We start from the raw sequence: 17,847 nt of genomic DNA, 5'->3' as shown, positions 1-17,847 counted from the left end.
TTAAAGGTTTTATTTATTTATTATTTGAGAGAGAAAGAGAGAGTGAATGGGGGAGGAACAGAGGGAGAGGAACAAGCAGACTCCATACTCAGTGTGGAGCCTGACGCAGGGCTTGATCTGAGATCATTACCTGAGCCAAAACCAAGAGTCAGACACTTCACTGACTGAGCTACCCAGGTGCCCCTCGATTACCATATGCTTTAAAATAAACCTTAATAAAGGAGATTGCTAGATATCTTCTCATTAATTCAAACCATTTGCTTTTTAAAAAAATCAGATTGAACATACCTAATCTTGGTATTGATGACAAATATCGGCGTGTTCTTGAGAACTATGGGGCTGACATTGATATGATCTCTAAGCTGTATACAAAGCAGAAATGCGATCCTCCTCTGGCTCGAGATCAGCCTCCCATCGCCGGGAAGATTCTGTGGGCCCGTCAGCTCTTCCACAGGATTCAGCAACCAATGCAGCTTTTCCAGCAGCACCCAGCTGTGCTCCAGACAGCTGAAGCCAAGCCCGTGATTCGCAGTTACAACAGAGTAGCCAAGGTACTCCTGGAGTTTGAGGTTCTCTACCACAGGGCATCGCTTCAACAGGTGAGTCTCTACATGGTGCTCCTCAAAGACGTCTACATTGTCCAATCAGTGGGAAACCCTCTGCTAGCCCAGGGCAGTTTTATTCCTGTAGAAAGTTGGATTTGTGGGTATTTCCTGAGGCAGGTTTGGTTGAATGTAGATAATCAAAGAGTACAATATGTCCATGAAGAAAAATAATGATTAATTTTGAAAAAAAAATGATAAGCCAGGTAACAGAAACTCATTTTTATTTCATTTACAGACTCCTAAGGGAGAAAGAAGATCCTGTTTATTGGTTGTTTTACCTAGTTGATTAGGATTTCTGACTTATTTTCTATCCATTAAGTTCTGTAATGGGTCAGTAAATACTAGTATGTCTCTGTTAAGCAAAGTCTTAAATTTTCTTTGGTTATACTAGGTTCGTCAAATTGTATTTCATACCCTACCAACACTTGTGTCTCTCTGTAGATTGGCAGGAAGTGTCTCAGGGGATAAAATTCAGGCTGACAAAGCTACTTTGGTGTCTCATTCTCCTGGTTCAGCTTTTGGTGACTGAGCCAATAACAGAGATGTCCCCATAGGGGTATTCATTGTTTTCCTAGATAACTGAAAACTGAGTTTAGTAGATTTTATGAAACTTTTGTTAGGAAAAATAACGGAATAGGCATGAAGGTACCTCGGAGCTAAACGGCTTTTGAGAAGCCCCCACTCTTGCACTCTTGTCTACTTATCTGTCGGGTGTGAGCGAGTCACAACCCAGACGTTTTGTCAGATTGACTGCATAGCTTCACTTGAAGCTTGAAGGCCCTTTTCTGAAAGTGACCTTAGAAGAAGAGTGTTGTCTTTAATTTGAGAAGCTCGAATCCATGTGAGAATACTTCCTGGTCAGCGTTCCCAGAAATGCTGAGCTAGATACCCTGTGTAGGCATTGAACTTTCCAATAGTAAAAATGTTGATCTCTTCACACAGGTTGAAGAAATTCACATAGGACTTGGGGCATCTTTATTGGTGAAGGCTCCACGCACAGGGGAATTGTTTGTAAACTTTGATCCTCAGATATTAACCTTATTTAGAGAAACAGAGTGCATGATGCAGATGGGTCTAGAAGTTTCACCATTTGCAGCTGCTCTGTTCCAGAAACGGGATGTATACAAAAAGAACTTCAGTAACATGAAGGTATGGTACTTTAATTTTTTTCCTCCTTTCTGGCTAGCCCCAGTTTGTATTAAAAAAAATCTGGTGGTGTGTCACTGTTGAGGGGTAGTAAGTGCCCAGGATGACTGAAATGGAGACTGAGAGGGAATGAGACTCTAGGGTCAGCAAGGGCCTGCTCATCACTGATCTCATAGACCCAGGGTATAAGTTTGAATGCACCAGGAAGCCATTGTAGGAATTGAAGCAGGAGGAAAAGGCATGATGCTTTTTATAATAAAAATTGTTCTTATTGCTAGGTAGAGAATAGATTTTAGGGGGACAAGAGTGTCAGTGTGAAGGCAGCGTGCAGGCTGTTGTATTGGTTCAGGTTGCAGATGAGGGTGGCTTAAAATAGGGTGGCAGCTGAGTGGTAGATCGGTGGATTAGAGAATAATGTCAATAGCAGGTTATGAGGGAACTCGAGGATGATTCCTTTGTTTTTGGTGTGAGCGACGCAATGGATTTACTAAAGTAGGGCAATTATGTATTACTGTGTAGGTCATTTTTCTGTATAACTTTTGCTCAGTAACATGCAGTGGCCCAGAATGAAAGTTCCATTTACAGAGATGGCAAAGACTGGATCTACTATATTTTGGAAGACAGGAGGGAATCAGTAATTTCCATCTGAAGCATAAGATGATTTTTAGAGTTCGAAATGGAGGTGTTATTCATGCAGATAGATATGTTAAGTCTGGAGTTGAGTGGAGAAGTCAAAGTGGAAGGCATAGTTTTGAGAGTTTTAAAAATATAGTTGGTATTTAGGGGCACCTGGCTGGCTCAGTCAGAAGAGCATGCAACTTTTTTTTTTTTTTTAAGATTATTTATTTGAGAGAGAGCGAGAGAGAGAGAGAGCATGAAAGGGGGAAGGGGCTGAGGGAGAGAATATCTAAGCAGCCTCCCTCTGAGCACAGAGCCCAACGTAGGGCCCGATCCCATGACCTATGAGATCAGGACCTGAGCTGAAACCAAGAGTTGGATGCTCAACTGACTGAGCCACCCAGGCACCCCATGAGCATGCAACTCTTGATCTTGGGGTCATGAGTTTGAGCCCCACATTGGGCATAGAGATTACTAAAAAAAAATAAACTTGAAATATAGTTGGTTTTTAAAGTCATTGTCCTGGGTGAGATGTCCAAGGAAGAGAATAAAGATAAAGAAGAGTAGAGGGCCTAGGCTAAACTCTGGTTGTCCCAATATTAACAGGTCTGATAGAGGAGGATGAGTATGCAAATAAAATTAAGGATTGGTCATTGAGGTGGGAAGAAAGGGTTAGAAAATCCTCATGCGGGAGGGAATGATCATCAGTGACGAATGCATCTTGTGCAAGGTGAGTGCAGAGATGCAGCCATGGTATTTGACAAGTGGAAAACCTCATTACAGTTTTATACTGCCTAACCTCATAGGATGAGGCCAGTGAGGCCATGCCTTTGCATAATGCTTTACATTTTAACCATTCATTATTCCATGTGATCTTATCCATAGCCATGTTAGGTAATTGGGATAGAATATTATTATATTATCTTGTGACAAAACCATGGTTCAGAGAAGTTAAATGACTTAGCCAAGTTTTCATATCTAGTAAATGGCAGAAGTAGCACCTGAACCCAGACTTGTAGTCTACTGTTTTCCACTCCTTCATGTTATATTAAAAAGCTAATATTGTCAATGGACCGACATTCCTCAAATGTGGGCCCATCAAATACTGGTCAGCATGTTGAGATTCCCTTTAGACTTTTCTTGCCTGTTAGGAAAACCACTTAGTCAATTTACATATTTGCAAAGAAACTAGTATTTTTTACTAAGAAATAATATTTATCAGAATATAAAGTTGCTAATAATAATTTTGTCCACAGAATTATTATTTCAGTTATCTATTGCAGGTTAACAACCAACCTCAAAATGTAGTGGCTTAAAACAATCATTTCATTATATTTCATGATTTCATGGATAAAGAGTTTAAGCAAGCCTTGGCTAGGTGATTCTTCTGTTCCATGTGGCATTGACTAAGATTATTTAGTTCAGCTGGCAGGTGTTGGATCTGGAAGGTCCAAAGTGACCTCATTCTCATGTCTGGTTCTTTGATGAGTATAGCACAAGGTTTCATTCAGTTGGGATTAAGGACTGGAGCATCTATGTGTGGTCTTTCAGGATGGAGGCCTCAGAGTAGTAGAATTTCTTATGTGGTTAATTCAGGGTCCTAAGAGAGGACATTGCAGTAAACACAGAGGAAGCTGCATGGCTATTTATTTATTTATTTATTTATTTAATTTTATTCTTATGTTAATCCCCATACATTACATCATTAGTTTTAGATGAAGTGTTCCATGATTCATTGTATGTGCACAACACCCAGTGCTCCATGCAGAATGTGCCCTCCTCAATACCCACCACCAGGCTAACCCATCCTCCCACCCCCCTCCCCTCTAGAACCCTCAGTTTGTTTTTCAGAGTCTATCGTCTCTCATGGTTCGTCTACCCCTCCGATTTCCCCCGCTTCATTCTTCCCCTGCTGCTACCTTCTTCTTCTTCTTCTTTTTTTTGCAACCACGTGGATGGAACTGGAGGGTATTATGTTGAGCGAAATAAGTCAAACAGAGAAAGACATGTATCATATGACCTCACTGATATGAGGAATTCTTAATCTCAGGAAACAAACTGAGAGTTGCTGGAGTGGGGGATGGGGTGGGAGGGATGGGGTGACTGGGTGATAGACACTGGGGAGGGTATGTACTCTGGTAAGTGCTGTGAATTGTGCAAGACTGTTGAATCTCAGATCTGTACCTCTGAAACAAATAATGCATGGCTTTTAGGACAGCCTCATAGGTCTTAGCATCACTTCTGTTGTAATCAGTTGGGCTCCATAAGTCCACCCAGATGCAAGGAGAGAGGACATGTATCCTACACCGTGAGGGAAGGAGGATCAAAAAATGTTTTAAAATGTTAAAATGTCATATAAATGACAATTCAAGGAAGTAAATTGTCATCTGGTTGACATTTATTGTATCTTTGAGGTTGAAAGAGTGAAAGATCCCCACCCAACACGAGTGGCTGGTAGGAACAGATCTTTCGGAGGGTTTGGGGGACTACCTCCGATGTTGCAGAGTTATTGTGCTGAATATTTAACAGAGCTCTCTGGCTTCCACAGATACACCAAGGGTAGCTGAGGGATTGTTTTCTTCAACTTTTCCTTGGAATGGAGTTCAAAAAGAAATGAGCCTGCCTAGACTAACAATTACGAGTATAGATTCTCAAGCCGATTTGATCTGGATACAAACCATTATCTTTGCGCAAATTATTTTACCCTTCTAAGCCTCAGTTTATCATCTATAAAATGAATAATATCTCATGGGGTTAAAAAGGATAAAAGGGGAGAAGTAAAATGATTTGCTTCCCAGATAGAGTAAGTGATGGACATTGAGAAAAGATAAGCCATGGATAAACGCTTCAGCAAATGTGTAAGTAGCTGCTCATAGAACCACACAATGCAGACTTTTCCAAAGTGGCTTTCATGGAAATTGAAAGAATATAGAGAAATTGTGGAAAAGTATCATATGAAGAAAGGATTATGTGGCCCGTTTGGGAAATGTTGGGTTTAACAAAATTCAGAAAATTTCATTGGGCTTCTTACTTTGTTCTTACAGTTTTCTCAGAATCGTTAATATTAATTGTGATTGTCCAAGAGGGGAGATAGTGTATACAGTGTTTTTCAAACTTACCCATCCATGGACCGTTTTTCTTTTCTTTTTTTTTTTTTTAATAGAATCTCTTAGAGCTAGTAATCCAAGGAAAACACTTGGGTAAACATTGATCTAATGACAAAGTAATATCAACATGCATATTACAAATATGAACTTAAAAACAGTTGTATTTGAGAGGTGTGTTCAAGTTACCTTCTTACAATTAATTATTATTAATACTAACATTACCAAAAAAGATAGGCTGGAAGTGCTTTTAGTCTTATTTAAAATGGTAACATATGAACAAAGGACCGACACAGTTCAATATTATACAACAGGTAAATTTCAGTGTAGGAACAGAATCCATGAGTTTCTAATCACAAATGCTCCTGATAACAACTAATTAATAAATTAGGGAAATATTGATTGACCATCTCCTATGTGCCCGGTACCGTTTCAGGTGCGTTGAACAAAGCGGACAAAATTCTTGTTCTTATAGAAACTCTTGTCCTTATATTCTAGTTGGGTAATACAGCAAATAACCCATGAACCTTAAAAATAGGTAAGTTACATAGTCTATTAGACAGTGATAGGCATATGGAAAAAATAGAGCAGGGCAAAGAGGATAGTAACTACCTGTGTAGGTAGTTTTTGATGATGGTTTACAAACTTAAATAGGTATTTGGGATAGGCCTAATTGAGAGGATGGCATTTGAGTAATTATTTGAAGGGGATGCAAAGTCCCTGAGGCTAGCGACCAGCAAGGAAGACAGTAGGGCAGGACTGGGTAAGGGATGAGAAGAATGATTACAGAAGAGATCAGAGAGGTAATGGGGACCAGCCTGGGTAGAACTTTGCAGACTCACATAAGAACTTGTAGGGGGAGACGAACCATGAGAGACTATGGACTCCGGGAAACAAACTGAGGGTTTTAGAGAGGAGGCAGTGGGGGGATGGGTTAGCCTGGTGATGGGTATTAAGGGAGGGCACATATTGCACGGAGCACTGGGTGTTATATGCAAACAATGAATCATGGAACACTACATCAAAAACTAATGATGTACTGTATGGTGACTAACATAATAAAAAAATAAAAATAAAAATATTTTCCTGCAAAAAAAAAAAGAACTTGTAGCTCTAAATGAGATGGGAAGGCATGCAGCCATGTAAGCAATGGGGTTAATAGTCTGATTTACATTTTGAAAGGATGCCTCTTGCTGCGAAATTGAGCATAGACTGTAGGGGGCATTAGTGGAAGCAGGGAGACAATGGTAGACCATTACAATAATTTGGAGGAGAGTCAGCGATGGTGGGAATGGTGCATATGGTAAGCAGGTCAGATACAGATCTCTTGAATATGGAGCAAACAAGATATCCTGATGGATTGTCTGTGGATGTGAAAGATAGGAGCACCGTAGGATGGGATGGAGAATGCTGGGGGCAGAGAAGGTTTTGGGGAAGAACAAACTTTCAGTTTTGGACATGCTAAGTTTGAAACGTCTTTTATGTATTCAGTTGGAGATACTAAACAGGCTTTCACCATATATGAATCTAGACTTTAGGAGTGAGATCTGGGCTGAGATGTGAACTTGGTTTTCTTTGGCATATGCATGATACCTAAAGCTGTGACACATTGATGCTGGTTCCTGACTCCTTATATGCTTTGGGCCTTACATCAAAACTTGGCCTATGATTTCAGCAATGGGCTGAGGCAGACTTCGGGTGACCCCGGCACTTTGGGTGATGAGTATGGTCCATCGAAAGTGCCCAGAGAATCAGGCAGTGCATGGTGCCAGCATACAAAGTTGAATGAATGAGCCTTGTGATGCATAGGCTAAGGCACTGGTAACGTGGTTTAGAAAACTCACTTGACCTTAGAACTTTTCTCCCCTTTTGGACTGGGGAAGGGGTGAGAAACTCCTACTCTTAGGTTCTTTTTTTCTCTTCTTCAGCTGTATTTTATTGGATTAGGAATTTACGTTTATGGAGAGATTGCTCATCTTCTATTCTTGTTTTGTTTTGGCCACTTTACCTGCCAGGCTGCTATTGGAGGCCTATATAGCTGGACCCTAAATAAAAGCCATCCTTTGGTTTAAAAAAACAAGATATTAAAAGTGTGATATTAATCGATCATTTGACCTCCATTTCATTGCAGATGATGCTGGCTGAATATCAGAGAGTGAAGTCAAAAATGCCTCCCACCATAGAGCCACTGATGGCCCCTCATTTGGCTAAAGTGGACGAAGCTCTTCAACCGGGCCTGGCTGCACTGAGCTGGACCTCACTGAACATTGAGATATACTTAAAAAACACTTTTGCAAAGATCAGTAAGACTGTCTGAATGGTTATTATTTCTCATTTTGTAAGGCTGAGTTCTTAACGTCTAACTGTATAATTTCTTCCAGATACTGTGATATAAATAATGCAATGGGAGTGTTATTCTTAAGCTGTTCTCTAGGGAATTTTACCAAAAGACACGAATTCGTTAATTTCCTGGAAACTAGATATATTCACTATTTAATTTTATCCCCAGAGATAAACTACATTTAAAAATTATACTTATTGTTGGACACTAGACTTTAAATAAGATGGTCAATTTAAAGTTGGAAAACTGTGATCCAGAGATGCTGAGTGACTTCTAATGTGATAGAGATGTAAGCAGAAAGGATGAGTTTAGAACCCAGTTCCCTTGCCTCTAAACCAATAGTCTTTCCAAAATACATCTCCCTGGGAACTAAAACAGGAGGAAATAGGCTAACATTCTAGAAGGAGGTATTTATGAATGGCATAAAAACTTCATGGTGAGAGTTTTCACTACCAAATTGGAACAGGCTACCAAGGTAGACTTTAGTACTACTCTTCCTAGAGAATATTAGCATTAGAATGTTTACACTTGGATGTTTTATTATTACATTAGTTGGAGACAGGAGCTAGTTTCTAAAGAAGTTCTCCTTAGTTCTCTAATTCTGTTTTCTTTTTGTGATTTAAGTGAAAGATCTAAGATGGATGTCAGAAGTCCAAAATGACTCTTAGGGAATTAAAAATCAAGGTATCAGCAGAGGTAGTTCCTTCTGGTAGCTCTGGGGGAGAATCCTTTCCAGAGGCCATTCTACATCCTTTGGGCTCATGGTCCCTCCATCCTCAAAGCTAGCAACATAGTATTCTCAAATCTCTTTCTCTCTGTTTCTTTGCTTTCATGGGCACGTTGTCTTCTGTCTGACTCTGACTCTCCTACCTCCCTCTTACAAGGACCCTTATGGCTATACTGGCCCCACCTAGTGTAGATAATTCCCACCTAGATAATTTAGCACAGTCTCTACATCTCAAGTTTCTTAACTTGATCACATTTGCAAAGTCCCCTTTCCCATATCTGGTAGCATTCGAAGGGGATTAGGATGTGGACATCTTGGAGGTGGGGGGCCTGTGTCATAGATGTCCTTGGAGAAGCTTTCAAGAATCAGAAACAGTGAAGAATTATATTGAGCATGCATGCTCACAGAAAAGTATTGGCTCTCTTTTAGTAGGAAATAAACTTACCAGGCAGAACTTTTTGGTATCTTGGTATTAGCTTAGAAATGATTGAAAACTTTTAGGGCCTTATTCTTTAGGAAGCAAAGGTATTTATTTAAGGGAGTGTTTTATGTCTTTGATACATCATGAGTATATAACATGGACTTCTCTGTATTCAATTTTAACTTCATACCCCAGACAAAAGTGATATCAGAAAAAAAGGGAATTCACTCTATGGTATCTGTTGAAACTGTATTATCCCTTAGATGGAGCTTTATTAACCATCATTCCTACTTTTGATGTAAAAGTGTTAATTTCCTCTAGAACTGACCTTTCTGTCCATGGAAACTTAGTGCTCAATATTACTTCAGCATAATTCTAAAAAATGTACCTTATGATAGTAACTGTAAAAGAAAAATCGAGGGAATTTCACTTCAATAATATCTGTAGGGGAGCCTGGCTGGCTCAGTCGGTAGAGCAGGCGACTCTTGGTCTCGGGGTTGTTAAGTTCGAGCCCCATGTTGGGTTGGAGATTACTTAAAAATAAAATCTTAAAAAAGAATATCTGCAGGATACCTCCTGTGGAATAGGCTGTTCTCTAGGGAATTTTACCAAAATACATGAATTCGTTAATTTCCTGGAAACTAGATATATTCACTATTTAATTTTATCCCCAGAGATAAACTACATTTAAAAATTATACTTATTGTTGGACACTAGACTTTAAATAAGTAGGAAGCAGGGGTGACAAAGAGGATGACAAAGGGGAATTCCAGAAGAAGGAAAGACATGACGAGTAGATGAGTAGGCAGTATGGTACACATGGCCATGGAAGGAAGCTCAGGGGGTCAGTGCCTGCGCAGGACGAGGGGGCCGCTGGAAATATGTGCAGGTTCCCAGGAAGCCTCCTGGGGGCGCTGCATTCGAGCCAGCTCTTCAAGTCTGAGTCACAGTGAGGCGGGTGGAGAGAGCGAGAGTGGGAAGCTGGTTAGAGGAAGGACAGTGTGCAGAAACCAAGTGAGAAATAGCCATCTGGATCAACCTTAATCCTGATTTCAGCACTGCAGTTTAGTCATGTGCATTTTTAAAAAAGATTTACTTATTTAGTTTAGAGAGGGAGAGTGCATGAGAGCAGGGGGGAGGGGCAGAGGGAGAGGGAGAGAGAGAATCTCAAGCAGAGCCTGGTGTGGGGCTTGATCTCATGACGGTGAGATCACCACCTGAGCTGAAACCAAGAGTCGGAGGCTTAAGCAACTGCCACTCAGTCCCCCTAGTCGTGTGCTTTTTTTTTTTTTTTTGGAAACAAAATGCTTAATCTCTTTTATTCACTTTTCTTTTTTCCGAAGAGGACCTTGAGTTGCTGCTTGACAGAGTCAACGATCTGATGGAGTTCCGCATCGATGCCGTTCTGGAAGAAATGAGCAGCGCGCCGCTTTGCCAGCTCCCTGAGGAGGAGCCGCTTACCTGCGCAGACTTCCTCCAAATGACAAAGGTTATTAGGAAATCGATGTGTTTATTAATTTTTTTTTTTTTTGAGAGAGCGAGAGGTGGGGGAGGGGCAGAGGGAGAGGGAGAGAGAATCTTGAGCAGGCTGCACGCCCAGTGCGGAGCCGTGACCCCAGCCAAAATCAAGAGCCGGAAGCTTAACCAACTGAGCCACCTCTCCCTCTCCCTCTGCCCCTCCCCCCTGCTCTCATGCACTTTAAAGGGCGAAAGATTTATACGATCTGAAGAGAAACCAGAGTATTCTCATGCACTTTATTAAAATAATTAATAAAGGGTGTTTTTAAGCATAAATTACTTTTTTTTTTTCCTGTCTGTGATTGGTCTGTGATTGATGTGATCAAATGCAGAGACTTCGGACAGTAATTTGAAACTGAAGAGGAACGTATCCAAGGAATCACCTAGACATGAAGAACAGGTCATTTCTTTTCAGATCAGTAGGGCGGAAATTGCCATGGGACACATTTCTCATTTTTTCCATATTTTTTGAAGAATTCAGCTATTTTGTTGAAAAGTTTCCAGTAAGCTAGTGCTAATTAACAAAACATTTGTTTTCAATAGCTGTGGGACAGAATTTCTTCTTTAAACATTTCCGGAGAGCACCACTTCCCAAACTGGTATTCTGTGGTACATGGTCCCGGAGCCACTGGAGGAAACCAGGAAAGCTGGGTCTGTGTTCAAACTGCTCAGGGTAAAGGCTGGTTCCTCCTTTCCCCTTGCAGAGTCTTTACACATTTACATGTTAAAATAAAGGCCGTCAGAAAGTCTCTTGGAAAAGAGCCCATTTGGCTTTCTTTGACCCATTTTTCTCAAACTTCTTTTGCAAAAGGAATACTTTCTTCCCTATGCTGGGATTAAGATCCTAGAAACAGTGCTCCCTCCATGAAGCAGCCTTTTGGGAATGTCATTTTAGCATCATCATTTGCAGTGTTCCTGGTTGGCATCCTGAATATAAGAATTCATCAGGGTTGATTTTAATATGGTATGTCAGCAGTCCCCAAGACCATCTCCACTTGAAGGATGATTTATGAGAATGGTAGATTAAGATTTAAGATAACATTAAATCTTAGATTTAATCTTTAAGATAATCTTTAAGATAACATTTAATCTTAAGATATAAGATTTGTAAGAAGGACTCCTGGAACTCAGCATCTGGTTGCACTGAGGACTGAGATTTACTACAGGGACGTAGTAAAGATACTCAGACCCTAAGGGAGAAGAGGCAGGAGTTTGGAGGAATGCATGTGTAGGCTTATCTTTGGTATACATTAAATTACTGTTAGATAATCAAAATTAAATGTCTACATTTTAGAAATTCCTGTTTCCTCCTTTATTCAGACTCACGAACTGTGTCCTAGACCCCAAATTCCCCCAGGCCCCCTGCTCATTTGTCATGATCTTGCCCTCTGGGCAAATCACTTGGCTCCATGGTTTTAATATTACCCCTCTTCTTAGGATTATTTTATAAAAATGTTTCTTTTAAATGTAAGCTCAAGTTTTAGAATATTTTTAAAAATGAAAAAAATAGTATTTTTACCAGTTAGACTGCCATTGTTATAATTTTTGTGTATTGCCTACTTATATGCCTTTTAATAAGGTTGTGAATGGTGTTTTTCTCTCTCATTTAACATTTTCTCAAGAAATATTTTTCATGTTGTTATGTGGCTTTCATGGTCACCTTTTTAATTATGCCTTCAGAATATTTTATTGAGTTTATGTACCTTAATTTACTTACTCGTTCCTTGTTGCTGGACATTTGGATGGTTCCCAAATTTGCCAAGAGCTGCAATGAATATATTTATATGTATCATGTTTTTCCCCTCTAGGAGTATTTCCTTCTTCAAAGTAAAATCATTGCATCAAAGGATGTGGCTTCATTTAATAGCTCTTAATATTTGTAGCCAAATTGCTTTTCAGAAGGATGGCACCAACTTACAATGCCATCAGCAATGTGACAGTACCAATTTCACTATCTTCCAACAGGTGCTGTTTTATCGTAATTGTAATAAATTATAATAAAGATTTTATAATGAGGTATATAATAAAACAAATTTATTATAAATAAAATATAATAAATTTATGGTAATTTATAATCAGAAATTCTAATTTATTAATTTTCACTTAAGTAGCAAAATCATAGAACCTAATTTTAATTTGCCTTTTGATTACCAAACTCAGTGATTACCGATTAAGTGAATGCTTTCCCTTGAATTTGTTTACATTTTATAATTCATTTATTCTTCAACAATTTTTCTGGTGCTTCTACGCAAACCACTGCTTGGGGATACAGCTGTGAGCAAAACAGATGAAATCCCTGCCTTCATGGAGCCCTTTTCAAGTGCAGGATACAGAAGAGCAAACAAACAAGCCAATAAATCAACAACAAGTTAGGTGGTGATAAGCTCACTGGAGAAAAATTAAAAGGGTAATGAAGAAAAGGAGTATCTGACAGAGAGTTGTGATTTATGTTGATGGACAGGGATGACTTCTGTGATTACATGTGAGCAGAGGAAGTGAAGGAGCAAGCCATGTGAATAACTTTGGGGAAGAGAATTCCAGGCAAAAGGAACAGTAAGTGCAAAGGCCCTGAGGCAGAAATTTGTTATGGTAGTTTGATGAGAAGGAAGATGTTGCACTGAAGTTTATCTAGTATCTTCTTATGCTGAGGGGGAAGGAGAAAGGGAATTGCTAGTAAGCATAGTATCTGGGGAAGCAGGGGAATCTGTGATTTAGAACTCAGGTTACATGATTAGTCTTAAACAGAAGGGAGAATACTGCATTCACTGAAAAAGGAGGAAAAGGGGTTGATGATGGAGGCCACTTTGTCTTCTGGGTGAGGGCATGTGGTCAGGGAGTTGAGTGAGTCCCTGTGTCATTTGCTTTGTGCTATAGAAATCAAGGTCATTAGCTGAATATGTGGAAGAGGATGGTGTAAAGATTTGAGGACACAAGGATCTGAGGATACAGCTGTTATGAGCACATTAGAAGAGTCTCAAGATGAGTAATGGTGGGGCTTGGAAAGGGACTGGAGACTGTGCCCAACCAACAGAGTCTATTATTGCATGGGCTTATTGTCCAACCAGGTGGTAAATCACTGACTGCCTATATCATCTGTTTCTCCATCCATCCATCCATCCATCCATCCATCTATTATCTGTCTGTCTCTACAGAATCAAACCCAGTGCCCCAATCATATTAGTTTATATTTGTTAAATCTCATTCTTGAGAAACGTGGAATCTCACGAGAGGGGAGAGGAATCTCTGAAATGAATTAGGGGCTGACTCTGGCTTGTTTCCAAAGGTGAGGAGGAGAGAAGGAAGGCTGGCTAGAGCAGATTGATGTGAGATAAAGGATACTTCATGGAAAGAGGGTCTCCTGGGAAACTTTCAGAGGTATTCTCCCCCCACTGTTGGAGAAGTAAGTGTAATTTCGGTCTGCCTGTGCTGCTCCAGTTGGTTCCTTATCTTTAATGAGTTCTTTTACGGATGCCTGGCCCTGGTTCGTGTGAGGGTGTGGCCAAGCATCGTTGGAGGCCAAAATCCCCATCTAGACGCTGAATCTATGGCATTACTACTATTACTGATGAGGTCTCAAGAGCTAGACAAACAAATATGAACTGTGTTAATTGTTTTTTTTTTTTTTTTGATAGGACCTTTGTATAAAGGGTGCTCAGATACTAAATTTTAAAAGCTCATTAGTGGAGGAAGCAGTGAATGAGCTAATAAATATGCTGCTGGATGTGGAAGTTCTATCCAAAGAAGAAAGTGACAAAGTGTCTAATATGAATAGTGCTGATTCAAAAAACAAAAGTTCGGGTAAGAGATGGAGTCATGGAAGGGTCTTATTTTTCTAGGACATTACTGAAAACTAAAATTTCATTTCTACATAGTGATTGGTTTCACACTTCTGTAAACACTCTCCCAATTTTATAAGGACATTTATAAATCTGAAATTATGATTCTGAGCATATTGTCATTTATCCCATTATTTTTTGTTAAACTGTATATGCATGTACCTTATCAGTAGAGTAGAATGGATGATGGGTTGGAATTCCCACTGGAATTCCCTGCCTATACTAAAGCAAACCTTTTGTAGGACAGATGAGGACACTGAGAGGCAAGGAAGGAAAGTGATTCTCCCAAGGCTTTATGGCTATTGATGGAAGAGAGAGCATTAGAACCCAGGTCCCTGAAGTCTGGTCTTGCCTTTACAGCCGTAGTTCCTGTCTCTCCTCCTATTTCCTCATACCAAGGAGGAGAGGACTCCATCGGCCCACCCGGTGCCCCAATTTCTTCTTCCTATTCTCTGATGGACTCGCTTTCTAGGAAATCTGACGTTTAAGTATTATTCAACTTGCATGTAATTATCTTAATTTTCTTCTCTTTAATTGCAGTAGATGGTTCTCTCTTTCTCCATCTCTCTCAATCTTCTCATCTTGTAACAGCAAAGAGACAAGAAGGAAAGTCTGACACCTTGACATCATCCCTTAAGGCCCCGGCAGGCCTCCTGCCTTTGGCAACTATCCTGAGAAAGAAGAAGGAGACTGAAGTGTTAGAGGAGGAAGCCTGTGGGTTGTTGTCCTATTTCAACCACCAAAACATGGATGCACTTCTGAAAGTTACAAGGAACACACTAGAGGCCATCCGCAGGCGTATTCATTCCTCCAACACGACGAACTTCCGGGGTAATAATTCCACACAGTTTACCTACTGGCAGCCCAGCCATGTTTGCTGCTTGTGTGTGTATTCCTGTTATTTTTAAATAATTTAAAAAATCCACTATTTATTGAGAGCCTCCTTGTAAGTTTATACTTTATGAACTTTGATTATCCCAACAGTTCTATGAAGTAGATCTTATTAGTCCATACTCTCCAAAGCAGAACATTTCTTTACTATTTTTATGTCAATTTAGTACTTTCCAGCCAGTTTGTTCATTCTTAATACAATCATCTTCTCTTCAGCACAATTCAGAAATGCGTGTTGCATTTCCCAGATGAGCCACAAAAATCCATCAAATCTAGAGACATTTTGAAACTAAATTTTATATTAAAAATGAAAATACATTATTAATTAAAATTGCAAAATGATAGGGTAATAAACCCGATTGATTTTGAATATTGGCATTTAAGGGGAAGCATCTCTAATAAATTAAAAGCAGATGAATAAAAGTGGATACATTGAAGGAAGTTTTGATTGGCAGCATGGAACAGAGTGATAGGGCTTTTATTTAACGCAGGGATATTATTAGAATTTATCAAGCATTGGTTGATATGCTGAATATTAAATCACATGTCTTTCCCAACTGTATATATTATAGGTATTTCCAACTATATAAAGTTACACACACACACACACATCCACATTTATGTATTTATGCCTTAAGGCGATACTTACACCTATATGCAACTTTAAAAGCCCCTTGGATATAAATGATGAGTTACGCTTTATCTCTTCTCCATTCTTTAACTGCTCCCAGTTTGAATTATACACACTGTGGTAGAAGAGGCATATGTTTTATGTGAAATTCCAAACTGGTTCTTTCTTTTTTTTTTTTTTTTAAAGATTTTATTCATTTATTTGAGAGAGAATGAGCTAGAGAGAGCATGAGAGGGGGGAGGGTCAGAGGGAGAAGCAGACTCCCTGCTGAGCAGGGAGCCCGATGCAGGACTCGATCCCGGGACTCCAGGATCGTGACCTGAGCCGAAGGCAGTCGCTTAACCAACTGAGCCACCCAAGCGCCCCTGGTTATTTGTTTCTGACTTCGGCTAATTCTGACAGCTCTTCTTGTTCTTCATGCCTCGCTTCCTTATTCTACATTTAACTAATTTATTAGCTTGCTGGTGTGTGGACAGCATCATTTTCAGTATTTTAGATCACAGTTCACATTATTAAGCCAGATTCCACATAGTGGGTGGCCTTTTATGGAGTAGATTATATCAGCAGAAAATGTGTCAGGTTCCACTGAACTGCTGTTACACTGAGCAAAACGAGTTACTCCGTAGTTTTCATTCATCCCCCAAATATTTGTCTGATAATGTAGTTCCTATGTATTGTTCTGGGTGCTTTAATTTTCCTGGCTTAAAAGGAAATAAACTCCATTTTAAATTAAAAAAAAAATAGTAAGGCTTCCCTCTTTTGTGTTAACTCAGACAGTAAGAGTACATCTAGGCTGAAGCAGAACAGCCTGCCCATTTTCCGGGCCGACATCACTCTGGCCATTCCCAACATCACCATGGTCCCTGCCCTGGAGGACATACAACAGACGCTGAACAAAGCCGTGGAGTGCATCGTCAGTGTCACCAAGGGGGTTCGACTGTGGAGCAGTAAGCTGCTGTCCAAGGTGGGTGTGGGATGAGGGCATCATTTTATATGGAAGCTGCTTTTATGGATGGGACTGAGCTAAAAAATATCCTTTTACTTTGTAGAAAAAGATGCAGGAGAGAAAAATGGCTGCTTCGCAGAATAACGAAGACAGTGATTCTGATGATGAAATGGGAGAAAACGAATCTCAAGGTGAATGTTCCTTTGGTTCTTTTGAACCATTCATTGAAAACCAGCATTGAGGGAGCTCAAATGGATTTTTTTTCCCTCCATGCAAGTCTTAAATCAGTGTTGATTGGAATATTAATCTACTAGCCAATTTTAAGTTGATATACTATAAAAATCCATGTATTTTAATGACTCCATTATAAATCATGTATCTTTAGTGTATATGTCACAGATGGGGCTGCCTCAGTGATTTCTCAAATCAATAACTTAGTCTTCTATCTTAAGAAAATTACCTTCAAGTTTACTGATTTTTTCCCTAGAGACTGAAATCTATTGAGCTCCTCTCGTGAATTCCATTTATGTTCTCCACCTCAAAATTTGCAGTCAGCTCTTGTATTTCTGTCTCATTACTGGTATTCTCTATTTTGTGAGGCATGATCCTTACACTTTCCTTTAATTCTTTCAATTGGGTTTTCAGTCATTCTCTGAACATTTTATAACAGCTGATATGAATTTCGTTTAGTAATTCCAGTAGTTGGGTTTTCTCATGTATAGTTTCTATGGACTGCTATTGTTGCTATGTGTGGACACTGCTTTTCTGTATCTTTGCATGGCTTACCATTTTTATTTTTGTTGAAAACTTGATTTTTATTTATTTATAAAGATTTTATTTATGAGAGAGAGAGTGCGCACGAGCAGGGAAAGAGGCAGAAGGAGAGGGAGAAGCAGACTCCCTGCTGAGCATGGAGTCCAATGGAGCTCTATCCCAGGACCCTGAGATCACGACCTGAGTGGAAGTCAGATGCTTAACCTACCAAGCCACCTAGGTGCCCCCAAAACTTGATATTTTAATGTGGCAGCTCTGAAAATCTGCTTGTCTTCACCCCCGAGCACCC

The 17,847-nt window shown here is 39.7% G+C and overlaps 1 protein-coding gene across 1 annotated transcript in view; it reads left to right on the top strand.

Annotated features, from left to right (window-relative positions):
• DNAH5 (dynein axonemal heavy chain 5) overlaps window positions 1-17,847 on the top strand; it is a 213,876-nt gene that overhangs the window by 27,031 nt on the left and 168,998 nt on the right. Inside the window, exons 14-21 of the mRNA XM_034998796.1 lie at window positions 278-599; window positions 1,548-1,754; window positions 7,605-7,776; window positions 10,306-10,451; window positions 14,113-14,278; window positions 14,908-15,147; window positions 16,612-16,802; window positions 16,888-16,975. Coding sequence (XP_034854687.1) covers window positions 278-599; window positions 1,548-1,754; window positions 7,605-7,776; window positions 10,306-10,451; window positions 14,113-14,278; window positions 14,908-15,147; window positions 16,612-16,802; window positions 16,888-16,975 — 1,532 coding nt within the window. The remainder of the gene's footprint in view (window positions 1-277; window positions 600-1,547; window positions 1,755-7,604; window positions 7,777-10,305; window positions 10,452-14,112; window positions 14,279-14,907; window positions 15,148-16,611; window positions 16,803-16,887; window positions 16,976-17,847) is intronic.

Source organism: Mirounga leonina, unplaced genomic scaffold, assembly GCF_011800145.1.
Source record: "Mirounga leonina isolate KUSES-001 unplaced genomic scaffold, KU_Mleo_1.0 Mir_95, whole genome shotgun sequence".
NCBI classification, from domain to species: domain Eukaryota; kingdom Metazoa; phylum Chordata; class Mammalia; order Carnivora; family Phocidae; genus Mirounga; species Mirounga leonina.
This window is presented reverse-complemented; position numbering and strand designations above follow the sequence as displayed.